At 47.5% G+C, this 14880-nt stretch overlaps 1 protein-coding gene across 1 annotated transcript; it reads right to left on the minus strand.

Moving 5' to 3' along the window:
• Positions 1 to 781: 781 nt before the first annotated feature.
• On the minus strand, positions 782 to 7732 carry LOC134564228 (uncharacterized). Its single transcript, XM_063422962.1, has 2 exons — positions 6300 to 7732; positions 782 to 2907 (listed from the first exon to the last, which is right to left on the minus strand). Exon 2 carries the CDS (start codon positions 2893 to 2895, stop codon positions 1384 to 1386), a length of 1512 nt encoding a protein of 503 aa, XP_063279032.1. The 5' UTR covers positions 2896 to 2907; positions 6300 to 7732; the 3' UTR covers positions 782 to 1383.
• Between the last annotated feature and the right edge of the window lie 7148 nt (positions 7733 to 14880).

The following is a 14880-nucleotide window of genomic DNA, read 5'->3' on the forward strand; positions in this document are numbered from 1 at the left end:
AAACCTCAACAACCTGCTGAGATGAAGTGGAAGCAGAAACACAGTAAAATAGAAGGAAATGAGACTGGGCTACCATGATCAGCTCATAGGCCAAGCACATGTTCCCAGTTATCTCCTTAAGGTAAGAGCCATCAGCTGGAAACAAAATCTGTTTGTTCTGTAGGGTGCCAGGAGTTCTCTGCAGAAAGCTTGTGGTCCAAGATACAGTGAAGGTAAGTGTCAGCCCTGGTGTACTTCATAGAATTTGTTTCCAACCTCTTAGATAAAAAGGAAATCATAGACAAAGTGAATATGATTTAGAATTCTGACATCACGAGGTTTAACATTTTGAAAAGCCTGATTGTAGGTAGTCAGGCAGTGTTCTCCTTTGAGACAGGTATTGCAGGGAGGGCAGGCAGAGCATGGCACAGGTGTGCTGGGAGCAGCACGTGGTGTGTTCAGTACAGGTGTGCCCTGTGTGGTGCATGGTGTGTGGTGTCCAGTGCCCTTTCCAGTAAACTAATCTTAACTCAACTCATGTGTCGCGGTGCCGCTACTAAGCCCCTTGGCTTCGCCCCGAGTCAGCCCAGGCACCGGAGCAAGCGGAATCCGAGCCGCCCCTCAGCGGAACGAAGGGGTCAGCCCTGTGGGTTCTTGACCCTGGGAGAGACCTGAACGGCAGTAGGATAACTGAAGCGACGCGCTAAGAGCGAGAAAGGAGGATCCAGCCAGCCAGAGAAAACCACAACTTTAATCCAACATAGCACTGTCCAGACCAAAGTGGAACCAGGCTGAACTGGATACCGAACAAAGAAATGCACCAGCTTATATGCTTTCGGGGTAGGGGAGGAGAAACGGGAGTCCCTCTTTGCGGCAACCAATGGAACCTTGACACTTGGGAGATAAGGGGAAGGGTTGCAAGCCTTGAACCAGTTAGGGGATAGGGGAGGGATAACACAGTGGCGGGAAGAGGGGAAAAAGTAACATGTGACCAAGGGGAACTTATGAATTTCAATTAAGGGGGGGTGTACAGAACATACAACATTGTACAGAACATACAATATAGGACCCACCAGCCTTTCATCTTTTCCACATATCTAAATCCTTCCTACTTGGTAAACCACCCATATATCTTTCAACTTCTCTCTGCCTCAAAACCCTCTTTCCTATATCCTTCTTTCAGCACCCTCTCCTTCTTCCTTAAGTCTCTCTCTTTAAATCCTCTCCCTCGTCTGTCCTTCCTTTCCTTGTCACAGTCCTTCACAGCACCTGCTTGTTCCTGCTTATACTGTCCCAACTTTCTTTGTGGAGTCCAACTGAGGTTTAACATACTGAAATGGGGAAAGTCCAACCATCCACACCACCACATCTCCCCCTTTTCTTTTATTTTTGACCCTGTGAGTTCTATCTCAGATATCCGAATTGAGGGGGATCCACCAGGTATTCAGAACGTGGGTATGATTCTGCAAACCACTGCTGTTGAGTAGGCCATTGTTCTCGAGGAAAGCTGCGCACTTCTTCCACGATGATTTCAAGCTGTTCAGCCTGCTCGTCCTCATCAACGAAGCTTTCCTCCTCCTCCTTGAACACTTCTGGGCCTACTTCAACGGCTACTCGGTGGACTTCAGCTTTGAGTGGTGATGTGGAGGAAGAAATCAAATTCTGCAACATCTTTTTCATTAGTCCAAGGCTGGCAATAGCAACAAAAAGCACAAAAACAATTAACAGAACAGTTCTAAGAATCGATCCCGTCCAACCCGAGATCCCCCATCCCTTGAACAAATTACTGAGCCAGTCCCCGTATTCTTGCTTGATGTCTCCTATCATGTTTTCCATTTGTTTGAGTGCCTCGCGAGTCCCCTTGGCCCTAGATGTCAAATTAAAGCAGCAGAGCCCCTCAAACTCCTCACACGAGTGACCGTGGAGGAGCAGGAGGTAATCGATGGCTGCACGATTCTGGAGGGTTGCCTGCCTCGTAATTTCCTCATCTTTCAGGAGGTTTGATAGGGCCCTAGAAGTCAAACGGGATTGCTTAGCTACCCAACATTCCAAATGGCCTAATTCTCCGAGGGTCTTAGCAATGGCGACCCACGGCGCAAATACTGTGATTGCGATGCCTTTAGATCTGCTCCAATGGATAATTTCCTCATCGCAATCGTCTGCCAATTTTTTGAGAGAGTAGTCTTCTCTCTTCTTTCTAGAGTGTGCCAATATATGTGCACCATTTGTAGAATTTTGTGTAACCCAATCCAAAATTTGTGATTTGTTGGGTGAAAACAATCCGAGGGTCCCAAAGGTGCACGGGCCTCCGGAGAGGTGAGAGGGGATACCTGCCCATGCGTGGTCTCCGCAAATCAAGAATGTTCCCCTAGGAAGCTGGCGGGGATGGGCAAAGACTTGGGCTGATTTTTGGGGAGGGATTGGAGGATAACTAAAGGACACAGCGTTGCACCAATGAGTATTAAAATGGGCTTTGGAGGAGACAAAATGACGGTGGTGACGCTGGACGTGGTCGTTGCGGATATGAAAACAAGATTCGGCTCTGGCGGAACCTAGAAGCTCCAGCTCCTGAGGCTCGTTTTCTAACTTTGGAAGACTTTTAATATAATTGTACCACGCGACGATGTAATGGGCATGCTTTAGGTTATGCTCCATTTTAGCAGCTTCTTGTCTAAGTTTTTGAGCATAACCTAGAAGCATCTTGGGCATCTCACGATCTTTAAATGGGATCCCCACGAGGCAGGATGCCATGGGATTCGCGGCACTCGCTTGGTTGAGACATATGTGGTCTTGGCCCAGTGATTTGGCCAAGACAGCCCAGACGTTCTGTTGTGGCTGGGGGACGAGCCACGCCTGGGCGATGGTCAGGAGACTGGCGAAGATGACGGCTGAACTGATGGCAGTCTTGGCGCTCATGGTTGGACGGATCTAAACAGAAACTCAGAAAAACAAATCGTTACAAAGTGGGAAATCACAGAAAAAGGGGTCCTCCCAGCCTTCTGACTGCTCCTCCTCTTCCTCTGAGTCACTGGACTCACGCCTTCTGCGGCGGAGAGCCGCGGAGGCGACTTGAGGCTTTTCGTTTTCTCGGACTTTTGTTTTTCTTTCGATATAAGGCTTTACCCATCTGGAGGGTATCCACTTCGGCCCGGCATCAGTGGAGACGCAGGCGTACCCGCGCCCCCACGTCAAAAGCGTCAGTGGACCCTCCACTTTCCCTGTTTCGGGAAACCTTACGGTCACCGGCGGATGCTGCTCACTCAGGTCCCAGTCGCGGTTGCTATTGAAATGCCGCACAACGGGCGGATCTGGTTTTTCATAAGAACAATTTAGGAAATTTAACACATAAAGTGCCCTTGCCAATCTAATTGGTGGAGTCTCAACCTTCAGGACTGGTCTTTGCTGTTGAAGGACCCGTTTGACGTTCTGATGGGTCCTTTCAACAATGGCCTGACCCGTGGGGGAGTGAGGGATGCCCGTTTTATGCTCAACTCCCCATTGCTGCAGGAAATCTGCAAGCTCCCTGGAAGTATACGCAGGGCCATTATCTGTTTTAATTTCCTTGGGGATGCCCATGAAAGAGAAGGCCTGAATGAGGTGTTGGATGACGTGGGAGGCCTTCTCCCCTGCGTGTGCGGAGGCATAGACTACACCCGAGAAGGTATCAACGGACACATGCACGTACCGGAGTCTCCCGAACGCCGCCACATGGGTGACGTCGGTCTGCCAGATTTCACAACTTCCCAGCCCTCTGGGATTGACTCCGGCGTGCATGGTCGGCACGGAGTGGGATTGACACGATGGGCACGAAGCCACAATCGCCCTGGCCTGTTGCCGGGTGATACGAAATCGGCGGACCAGGGCTGGTGCATTCTGATGGAACAAAGCATGGCTGAGCTGTGCCTGTTGAAATATGTCAGGCAGTGGGGTCTTTGTCACAGGAGCAGCGAGAGCATCTGCTCTCCTGTTGCCCTCTGCAACAAACCCTGGCAAATCGGTGTGCGACCTTGTGTGCATCACGTAGAAGGGGTGCTCTCGGTGGGACACAAGCTTTATAAGCTTCGAGAGCTGCGCATAAAGCGCGTCGTTGGAAACCTGCTGTAATACTGCCTGATCAGCTCTGGACACTACCCCTGTAACATAGGCAGAGTCGGTAACTATGTTTAGCGGTCCGGGAAATCTCTCTAATGCCCTGACGACTGCGGCCAACTCAGCGACTTGAGGCGAACCCTCAACGATTTCAACATCACTGTCCCACTGCTGAGTTTCGGGATCCTCCCAGGTCATCACTGACCTGTGAGAAGCCCCGGACGCGTCTGTAAAAACGGTCAAGGCCTGGAGTGGTTTTACACTTCGGACACTCCTCAATGCCAATTCAAAATTTCCATCCAGATTGAACAATTTGTGGGCCGGCCGATGAATTGAAATTTGGCCCGTAAAAGAGTCCAGAGCGAATTGTAGAGCTTCATTATTTTGAAGCAGAGTTTCCAACATGGGTTTGGTGATCTGGCCCGAGGATAATTTGATGGGGAGATGGATGCACTCAAAGTCACAACCGGCCAACTCGCAAAGGCGCGTACGTGCCTTGCGGATCAGCTCAGCCATGATTTCTTGTGGCCTCGTAAGTCTCTTGGGCCGGTGGTGGCTAAGAAAGACCCACTCTATGATCAGCAGTGGATCTCTCCCCCCATGGCCCTTGGTGTCATGCTGTGTGGTGTTCGAATCCCACTGAAAAATGACCCCAAAAAGATGCGGGAGCTTACCCAGCACCACGAACCGAAAGGGTAAGCCGGGGTCACATCTGTGCGCCTGGCGTGATGACAACGCCTGTTGTACCTTCTCCAGTGCTTTCCTTGCCTCCGCGGTGAGCGCCCTGGGAGAGCTAAGCTCATCTCCCCCCTTCAATAAATCGAAGAGGGGTGCTAGATCCTCCGTGGAGAGACCCAGCCAGGGCCTCACCCAATTCAACTCTCCGCAGAGTCGATGGACATCCGCAAGGGTCCGGACTGATGTCCGGATAGCCAATTTTTGGGGAACAATGGTCCGCCGTCCGATTTCCAGCCCCAGGTATTTCCAGGGTGGCATCCGCTGAATTTTCTCTGCTTGCAGCTCAAACCCTGCAGCAACTAACAAATCTGTTACGCGTGTGAGGACTCTATCCAGTTCGCTTGTTGTTGGGGCGCAAATGAGGATATCATCCATGTAATGGTGGATGATAACCTCCTCCGCGGCTGCGCGCACAGGACGCAGCAAGGAAGAGACGTACAGCTGGCACATCACCGGGGAGTTCTTCATACCTTGGGGAAGAGCCCTCCAGTGATACCTCTTCCTTGGGGCCGCTCGGTTGATGGTAGGCACCGAGAAGGCAAAACGCGGTGCGTCATCCGGATGTAGGGGAATTTGGAAGAAGCAATCCTTCAGATCAATAACTGCCAGATTCCAATTTCGGGGCAGCATGGCAGGGGATGGCATTCCTGGTTGGAGGGATCCCATGTCCTCTATAACGTTATTAATTTGTCGAAGGTCGTGAAGGAGGCGCCAGCGCCTTCCGTCACTCTTTCGAATGACGAAGACGGGCGAGTTCCAGGGGGAATTCGTTTCCACGATATTACCCTTCTGTAACTGCTCCTCCACGAGCTCCTCGAGCGCCTTTAATTTCTCCTTGGATAGCGGCCACTGGTCAACCCACACTGGATTATCCGTTTTCCAATTCAGTTTGAGGATTGGGCGCTCCTCAGTGACCGCTAGGCAAAAAACCTGAGGGGGGTCTGGGATACTAATTGTGACCCCCCATTGAGACATGAGCTCCCTACCAAGCAGGGGCCGTTCATATTTGCAAACGAAAGGGCGCGTATATGCCAATTGCCCTTTCGGCCCCGTGAATTTCACCATGCGCGCTGATCTCTTAGCCGATTGAAAACCCCCTACTCCGGAGATATTCGCCGGCGCGTCCTCCAAGGCCCAATGTGACGGCCACTCCCGGGTGGGAATGACCGTGACATCCGCTCCTGTGTCAAAAAGAAGACCTTTATTAACGGACTCATCCCCAATGGACATCGTACATCGTATTATAGGTTTTTCTTCTGTGATCCGATGCACTGCGTTGACTGAAAGTGGCCTTTCCTCAGGGTAAACCTGATACTGATCTGGCCTGGTGTGTGGAATTGCCTGGGCCACTATTTGTCCCTTTGGGTGGAAAGCTGGGGGATGAGTGGAACGCAGCCAGACATTGAGGAACCTGGGGTCACCCTTATAGGTCCCCGGGTATACCTCAATGTCTTGCGGAGTGTATTTACAGTCCCCAACAACAATGAACTTACCTTTCCTTTGAAACGGCCAGTCCAGAAGGTCTTCGCAATCCACGCGAACTGGGTACCAGCTGGTATCTCTGAGGTGCGCACTGTGAGTGAGCCTCAACCTGTAAGGTTTACAAAATGGTGTTAACGTCAAGTCCGGGAAAGTTCCCTCCTGGGAAGGGTAAAGGAAATGCCAGTCCGAGATAGTTGTCTTGGTCCAGTGACCCCCGAAGGCGTTGACTGCCTTCTCTTCTGCACTGCCCACCCTGTTGGGGTCATCATGCCGGGTGGGCCCGCACTCCCCCCCTAGTTTTTTGAATTGTGTTCGGAGTCCTCCTGCTGCGGCCGAGGCTTTGCCAGCAAGTTATGCGGGCATTGGCTCACAAAATGCCCTTTTTCATGGCAGAGGTAGCACTCGACCCGTGCTCTGGCTGGGTTCGACGCTGCCAGCTTGCGAGCCTGTGGGCGACGAAGAGTCGCATCTTCCGCAGCATGCACCTGCCGAGTTCCCTGCTTGCTTGCGGTGGTCATATGTTGAAGCAGGAAAGGGACCTTTTGCTGGCAAACTTGCAGCATCACCTGTAGAGTCCGTGGGGGTTCTGGAGGGAGACTTAAAATCGCTTGTTTGCATACATTATTAGCATTAGCAAAAACAATCTCCTCCAAAATTCTCTTACGGGCGAGCCCGTCCGTTACTTGTATTTCTAAAGCCCTAGTCATCTTGTCCACGAAATCTACAAATGATTCTGTGTCCCCTTGCCTAATCTGGGTGAACGGCGGCAGGGGTGCACGAGGCTGCATCGTGAAAAAGGCTTTGCAGGCCAGGTCTCGCACCCTAGGCAAAACTGCTGGTGGAATGAGCAGTGCCTGAATTTGAGGGGACTCGAAGGAACCTTCTCCTCCCAGCAATTCAACAGTAAGGGGATTACCTCCCTCATCAATTGCTGGGAGTGGCAGGTGCGGCAGCTCTTCCCGCAGGGCTTGCCTAAATGCAGCAAGCCATAATTCAAATTCAGCCGGTGTCATCAGGCAAGAAAATAATTGCTTTAAGTCTGCAGGAAGGGTTGTCGCAGCTGCTAGGTCTGCCTGAAGGAGGCCGCGGAAGTACGGGCTCTCTCTCCCAAACTCTTTGTGTGCCTTACATAAATCTCGAATTATAGTTTGTGAAAATGGCTGCCAATTCGGTTTAGGGTCGCCACCCCCGCGAGCCCTTCGGTAGGTGACAGGTGCAGCTGAGAGATGCACTTCCTGGTTTCCATCGCTGTTGTCTTCCGGTTCCCTACCGTGGGAACCGGAAGAGGCAGCGTGGGAACTACCATTCCAAGATGGCCTCCTTCCGGGGTGGGGAGAAGTGCCTGGCTCCGCCCCTAGGGCGGGCCAGGGGGCAGGAGTGGGAGGAGTGTCAGCGTGGGAAAAGGGAGGGACCGAAGGCGGGGTTTGGGCGGCCACAAAGGGAGGAGACATCGGGTATGTGGGAGGAGCCATGGGTGGAGCAAGGGAGGGAACAGAGGGGGCGGGTGTGGGAGGGACCAAGGGGTAAAATGGGTTGGGCAGATAAAAGGGGTTGGGCGGGTATGAAGGGGTTGGGTCAAGGAAGGGATTGAATTTCGGGGGAGGGGGACGCGGGGGAGGGGTAGGAGAACGGCGCGAACGGGCGCCATCTTGTGTGTCGCAGGCGCCATCTTGTGGCTCCTGTGACGCAGCAAGATTAAATCTAACTTTCGGTCTATAACGTGGGGAGACAGGGGAAGGGCTGCGTCCCCGGGTCGCTTGTCCAGGGCGACCCGAGGATTCCTCAGCAGTCCGGACAAGACTGCTGAGGCTGGGGGACCGGGAGTTCTGGCGAGAGCCTGGGCTGGCAGACCTAGGGTCTGCGGCTCTCCTCAGAATTCCCTTCCGAGGAACACGGGGATTGGGAGAAGGGGAACGGGAAATTGGGGCGGGCGGTCGCGTTGGCTTTTCATGCAGGGGAGAGCTGTTAGCGATCGTTTTAAATTTGACAATCAAAAACATAAAATCTTGGGGACATTTATCCGAATTGGCCGCCTTTTTTTCGATCGCCTCCCAGTAACGGGGGTTCCTTACAAGCTCCTCAGACGTGTTACTGAACTGCACGGAAAGCCACCGCACCAGCCGTTTTAACGAACCGCGGGAGAACTGAACCTTGTTCTCCTCCAAAACTCTAACAAGAACATAATAAACTCCTTTCTGGGTGGTCGAAAGCGAGGCACCCATCTCGCCGGTGTTGAAAAACCACCCTCACCCAAGACCGGACCAACTAAATCTCAAACAGAAAACCGTAACTGCCGCAACTTAAAAACCGGGCAACTCTGCACTCGCTAAAGCCACCGATCCTCCCGGCGCGCGGCACGCGCAACGTCCCCAAAAACCCGACTCTCCCCCAGCTCCGAGCCTCCCTCGAGAGCTGGCAGGAGCACTCAAACGAAACAAACCCGAACGAAAAGAACTAAAAACCGCCTGGGCACGACCAAACCGGGAGCGAAAACGAAAGCGTTAACCCCCCGGTCCTGCGCAGACTTCTCCTCGGAGCCCTCCCCCGTGGCTTGGAGAGGGGGTCCTGATCGCGTGCCCCCGACGGAGGGTACTTACCTGCGGTCTTGGGGAACCCTCAGCGCACAGAAGACTTCGCCGGGAGTGCTGCCGACGAAGCTGCCTCCTGGATCTGCGAGGAGCGCTCCTCCGAAGAGGCTGCTCGACTCGCAGCGGTGGGACCGCCCTGGATCTGAAACTCTTCGGTGCTCGCGCCTGGTGCGAGCACCGCCAATCCTTCCGGGGACCACAAAGAGGGAAGACAAGAGCCTCCACGGAAACTCAAGGCTTCTCCTCAGGGTCCCATCTGGGTCGCCAGCCACCTGTCGCGGTGCCGCTACTAAGCCCCTTGGCTTCGCCCCGAGTCAGCCCAGGCACCGGAGCAAGCGGAATCCGAGCCGCCCCTCAGCGGAACGAAGGGGTCAGCCCTGTGGGTTCTTGACCCTGGGAGAGACCTGAACGGCAGTAGGATAACTGAAGCGACGCGCTAAGAGCGAGAAAGGAGGATCCAGCCAGCCAGAGAAAACCACAACTTTAATCCAACATAGCACTGTCCAGACCAAAGTGGAACCAGGCTGAACTGGATACCGAACAAAGAAATGCACCAGCTTATATGCTTTCGGGGTAGGGGAGGAGAAACGGGAGTCCCTCTTTGCGGCAACCAATGGAACCTTGACACTTGGGAGATAAGGGGAAGGGTTGCAAGCCTTGAACCAGTTAGGGGATAGGGGAGGGATAACACAGTGGCGGGAAGAGGGGAAAAAGTAACATGTGACCAAGGGGAACTTATGAATTTCAATTAAGGGGGGGTGTACAGAACATACAACATTGTACAGAACATACAATATAGGACCCACCAGCCTTTCATCTTTTCCACATATCTAAATCCTTCCTACTTGGTAAACCACCCATATATCTTTCAACTTCTCTCTGCCTCAAAACCCTCTTTCCTATATCCTTCTTTCAGCACCCTCTCCTTCTTCCTTAAGTCTCTCTCTTTAAATCCTCTCCCTCGTCTGTCCTTCCTTTCCTTGTCACAGTCCTTCACAGCACCTGCTTGTTCCTGCTTATACTGTCCCAACTTTCTTTGTGGAGTCCAACTGAGGTTTAACATACTGAAATGGGGAAAGTCCAACCATCCACACCACCACACTCATGATCTTTCCTTTTTGTACCTCCAATTCTCATCTCCAGATGAGAGGGGAGAGGGAGAGAAGGGGCAAGCAAATGGCACATGGTTTGGAGAGTCTCAGTGGGAGCACTAAAGTGGCGAGTACCATTGCTAAACCACAACAGGGTGCAATGATGCCAGTATGAAGATTTAGAGGCATGACCTATAGGGTCAAGATACAAGTACTAAATCTATTTGAGTTTCTAAAGAACCTTGGTCTTGCTCCTCTTGTATGCCCAGATACAACCTTTCTGTCAGCTCCTGCCCCATTCATCATGCATGAGGGATATACAGACAGGGGTTTAAAGATCTCAGTGCTCTATTTATTCCTAAACTTTGCAAGAAAAACAAAGGCCACAGAAATGCAGAATAGGTGTGATAATAGTTTTCCTAGTAACCATGGGATGTACCTTACTTAGGTCTCCCTTGTATTAAGGACTGTGCAGACATGAAGAGGGCTACAGCCTCTGCTTATGAGAAATTGATAAATATTACAATCTCAGAGGAAGGAGATATGGGAGTGTGATAAAAAGCATGTGAGAAAAAAGGGTATGAGATAACATTTCAAAGAGCAGTTTTACCCAAATCCATGGTGATATTCCTTCAAACCTTCCCCCATGATCGCGTAAGATGATGACCTTTAAACACAGCTTCCTTATTCTGAATTGGGCAGTGATAAACTAAAATAGCTATGTTTAGCATGTTCCTTTTTCTCTGCTAACAACATCACAAAAGCCCTTTATCTGATATAATCATCAGCCTTTTCAAAAACTGGTTGTATGGCTACTGAAGACCTCTGGCTATCCCTTACCTCCTAAGCTTCTTTTCTTTGTTTAAACTGCTTTGTCTTTTCTCACCTTAGGGTATAAACCCTTCAAAGAAGGAGTTGTCTTTCCCTTTTTTCTTCCTGCTTGTTGCTTCAGTCTATTAGGAACCAGAAGAGACTGTATTGAAAACTAGAAGAGACTTTATCAATGAGAATGAGAATCCTTACTTATGTGAGTGTGTTCATCCAGAAAACACTCCAAACATTCTTGACATACTTTTAACTGTACAGCAACAGCAGGGATGCAACCCAAAACCTAACTAAAGAAGCAGCATTTCATCCTCAGCCCCTATCACTTTATTATTATCACAGTTTTAACAGTCAGACACAAATTGTGCCCCCCAACTTTAACTCAAAACCCACTTTCAATAAAATTAACTTTATCAATAGAGGGTTACACAGGTGTGTGCGTGTGTATGATGTGTTTGGGTGTGTTGTGAAATGTCTGGAAGTTAAACATGTGAGGGCACATCAGAGAGTGGGAGAATACACTGCCTTTAAAATTAAGTAATAAAAACTTGGCTACAAACTCATCACTCTGAAAAATTTGAAACCTGTAAAATAAATAAACCTTACATCCCTTGGTAAATAAACTAAATAAACCTTATAACCCCATGCAGCCATTGCAGATGACTTTGTTATTTTGTTCTTTTTTACAGGTTTTTAAATTTGACTGAACTAGACCTTGATCCATGTATCTGTTATGATTTCCTCTTTAATTTAATGCAGCAGTTTGATTGTAAGGAGCAGTGGGGTCAAGAAAGTAAAGATATTTGTGTATTATTGGGAAATCAGATTTTCAAAGAAATCATCACTAACATAAGAAATATAAAGCAGATGTAAAAAAGGAACTTTAAAACAAGACATTTCATATGATGGTGAAGAGGAGGATAACAAAATGTTTTACTGCAGCTGAGGAAACTGAGTTCAGCTGTTCTTTGAGTGCTGAAGTATTACGCCACAATTTTGGGAAAGGCCAGAAGAAGGGTAGTATACCCAAGGTACATGTAGCAAATGATCTGACTGAAATTGTTGAATAAGAAGATCAGATAGGCAAGACTAGAGTCTAGAAAGTGCTGAGAGGATAAACATGGCTGAAGGAAGGTATCGAGACAAAGTGAGAAAGAAGTGCTAAAAACTGCAGTTCAACTGTGAACCAGAGTAACAGAAAACAATAATATTAGTGTGACTGGCACTTAAGAAAAACATGGAAATTCGCAAAAGATTGAAAGGAGCTTAGTTTTGACCAAGTTAATTTTAAGCTAATCATCAGATATCTGAAGATGAGAGAAATATTTTATTCTATCAAAGGATCACTTGTGGGTGATAGAATAGTTTAAAATAGTTGCTTGTTTTTTTAAGGTTAAATATAGCAGTTCAAGCATGTTAGGCAGAGGATATTATCAAAGGAAAGGTCATAAAGTAGACAGGGACCAAGAACTGTTCTTCAAAGGAGAAAAGGGGAGGAATTATCTAAAAGAAATTTGGAACTGATGTTAGGGAGGATGAATAGACACAAGAGAAGACAGCAGCACAGCAAGGAAGGTCAGCAAGATTTTCATGTGTGGAGTGTACTCAGAAACATCAGAAAGAGTAGAGAGATGAAGGTAGGGGATGAGGTGTTTCTCTGTGAGGTGGTTGATACAGACCTCAGTCAGAGGCAGGAAGGACAGAATGAGGGCTAGAGCTGAATGTAAGAGTAGAATCTTCACAATGCTAGGCAGGGTGCACTCTTTCAGTAAGCTGTCAGCTAGTGGCAGGGAGACTGTGGAGCACTGAACAAGCACTTTGTAAAGCTTGCTTTCTGCTGACATTGTACACTTTATGCTTGCCCATTTCTAAGCACAAAGTGCTGCACATGGGTGCTGCACTCATACTTTCAAAAAGCCTTTATAAATGCACTTGTTGCACCACTACCTATACTCTTCATGTTCTTGTTCCTGCTGGCAGAATTGTAGACTTGGCCTGCCAGGGCTGGAGCCCTCATGTCCAGATGGATCCTCCACTGTTCAACATGGTCATGTAGCAGTGTCTACCACTTTTGTTTTTCCTAAAGTAATTTGGAGACAGATGTGTTTCATTAGTAGCTTGGTCATATTTTGAAACTTTCTGTGACTCTCACTCATTGACAATTTAATTACTGTACGTAATTTGGCAACTTCAATAAGAAATATTGTCCTCTACATTATGTGAATTCACTCTTTGCAGAAAGTGTCCTTATTCTTTCAGCTTCTGTAATATATTTTCAACAGTATGGAACAATTTGGGGTACCATATTTATATCTTAAGGAGTTTTCACAGATATTCAGCTTGAAGATGTAAATTCATTTACCATTTGGAAGGTCTTCTTCTGAGCTGCAGGGTTGTAAATTAATGGTTAATTTGCTTAAGCTCTCTCAGTCTTTAAGTATCCTTTTTCTCCTTACAGTCTTTGTCATCAGCTAGTGCTCTTCCTTACATTTCCCAAAATTTACCCAGTTGTAAAAGGAACTGCCAAGTGCATCAGATCTGTCACTTTGTAATTCAACAATTTTGTGAAGAGATTACTGATGCAAGGAATACCAATATGCAAGATGATGTGTTTACCCATGGCTACAGAATCAGTGTGTGAAGAGCTTAAGCTGATGATGAAGAGATCCAGCCTTGCCATGAAAGGAACTAAGACTAAACTTAGACCAAGAAATGTTTCTGAAATGCTCTGGCATTAGGATGCTTGAACTTTGACATTCCAAAAAAAGCCTTATTGAAGCAGGAGGTTCCCTAGTTATGTACACATGGTTCTGCTTTCTTAGTAGTCCACTGTTCAGAATAATAGTTTGGAAGAAGAGACATGGAAAAGGCAGAGGTAAGCAATGGATCTTGCTGAACTCAACAGCAAAACACCTGTTCATTTACAGCAAAAAGAAACTTCATTTCCAGGCAAATTTATTGCTGACACTGGCAGTGGCATAAGGGAGAAAATATGTGTCTTGGAAACTGTTTTCCACTAATTTGCTGTTCTACGGATGGGAGCACTTGTGTGTTGTTTTATGGAAAACAAAACAAAACAAATAACCACCAAAACAAAAAACAACAACAAAAAAAAAATAGGTGGTGACCTAGAAAGAAATGAACAGGAGAAAATAGGATGTAGCAGAGTTTGTTTTACTCTTAATTACTGCTTTCCTGCATTTTCTCCTGTTCAGTCAACAAAGAAATTGTAAAATGATAATAGTGTAGTTGAGATAAAAATTAAGCTGAAGAAGCATTATATGATAGTAAAAGGCAATTGTGCCTCACAGTGGAATAAGATTGGAAAAACTGGAAAAAATCAGAAAAGACAAGTATTTCAAAGCCTAAATTTTGCCAACAGACATTATTTTTCTTTATAATAACAAATATTATCATACTAATATTTTCTAAAAAAGAACATAATTTATTAACATATTGTTCCAAAATTAATTCTTGAATATTTATAATATTTCTATGGAAACACATGATCCACAATATTGAAAGGACATATATGGATTGAGCCTACACCTGAGCATTCAGATGACTTATAACAAATTTATTACTTCAAAATTGCTTCCCCTGTTACATAAAAGCCATTACTATAGGCCAATTAACAGAATAATGATCAGTGAGACAGTATCTAATTAGCTTAATTAGTTGCATGGCTGGTCAAATTTCATTGTGTATATTTATCTGAATTTGAGTGTTACAGAATAGAGACTATGACACGTTACTATGGGGATTCTCTCATACAGTAACTTACACTTCATTTTGAAACATGAGCATTCTAAAATAAGCCTAACATTGTGCAAGATTTCATGCAGCATCAAAATCACACAAAATCATACTCAAAACTAGGTGCTGATTTTTCTATTACCAGGATGTTTAATCATGCTGCAAGGAAGGGCAAAATTCTTACTCCTTAGAGGACATTGGAAAAATTCAAATGGATTTGCAGAACATGGTACCTTAACTCTGCTATGTCCTTGGCTACACATGTTCGGCTGCCTGGAAGATTTACATTGTCACTCACCACCTTTGTTTCCCTGTGCCTTCCAAATTAAATT

Source organism: Prinia subflava, chromosome Z (genome assembly GCF_021018805.1).
Source record: "Prinia subflava isolate CZ2003 ecotype Zambia chromosome Z, Cam_Psub_1.2, whole genome shotgun sequence".
NCBI lineage: Eukaryota > Metazoa > Chordata > Aves > Passeriformes > Cisticolidae > Prinia > Prinia subflava.

Bases quoted from the DNA above. Each gene is read 5' to 3' on its own strand.
- LOC134564228 (XM_063422962.1), bottom strand. From the start codon at position 2,895: ATGAGCGCCAAGACTGCCATCAGTTCAGCCGTCATCTTCGCCAGTCTC.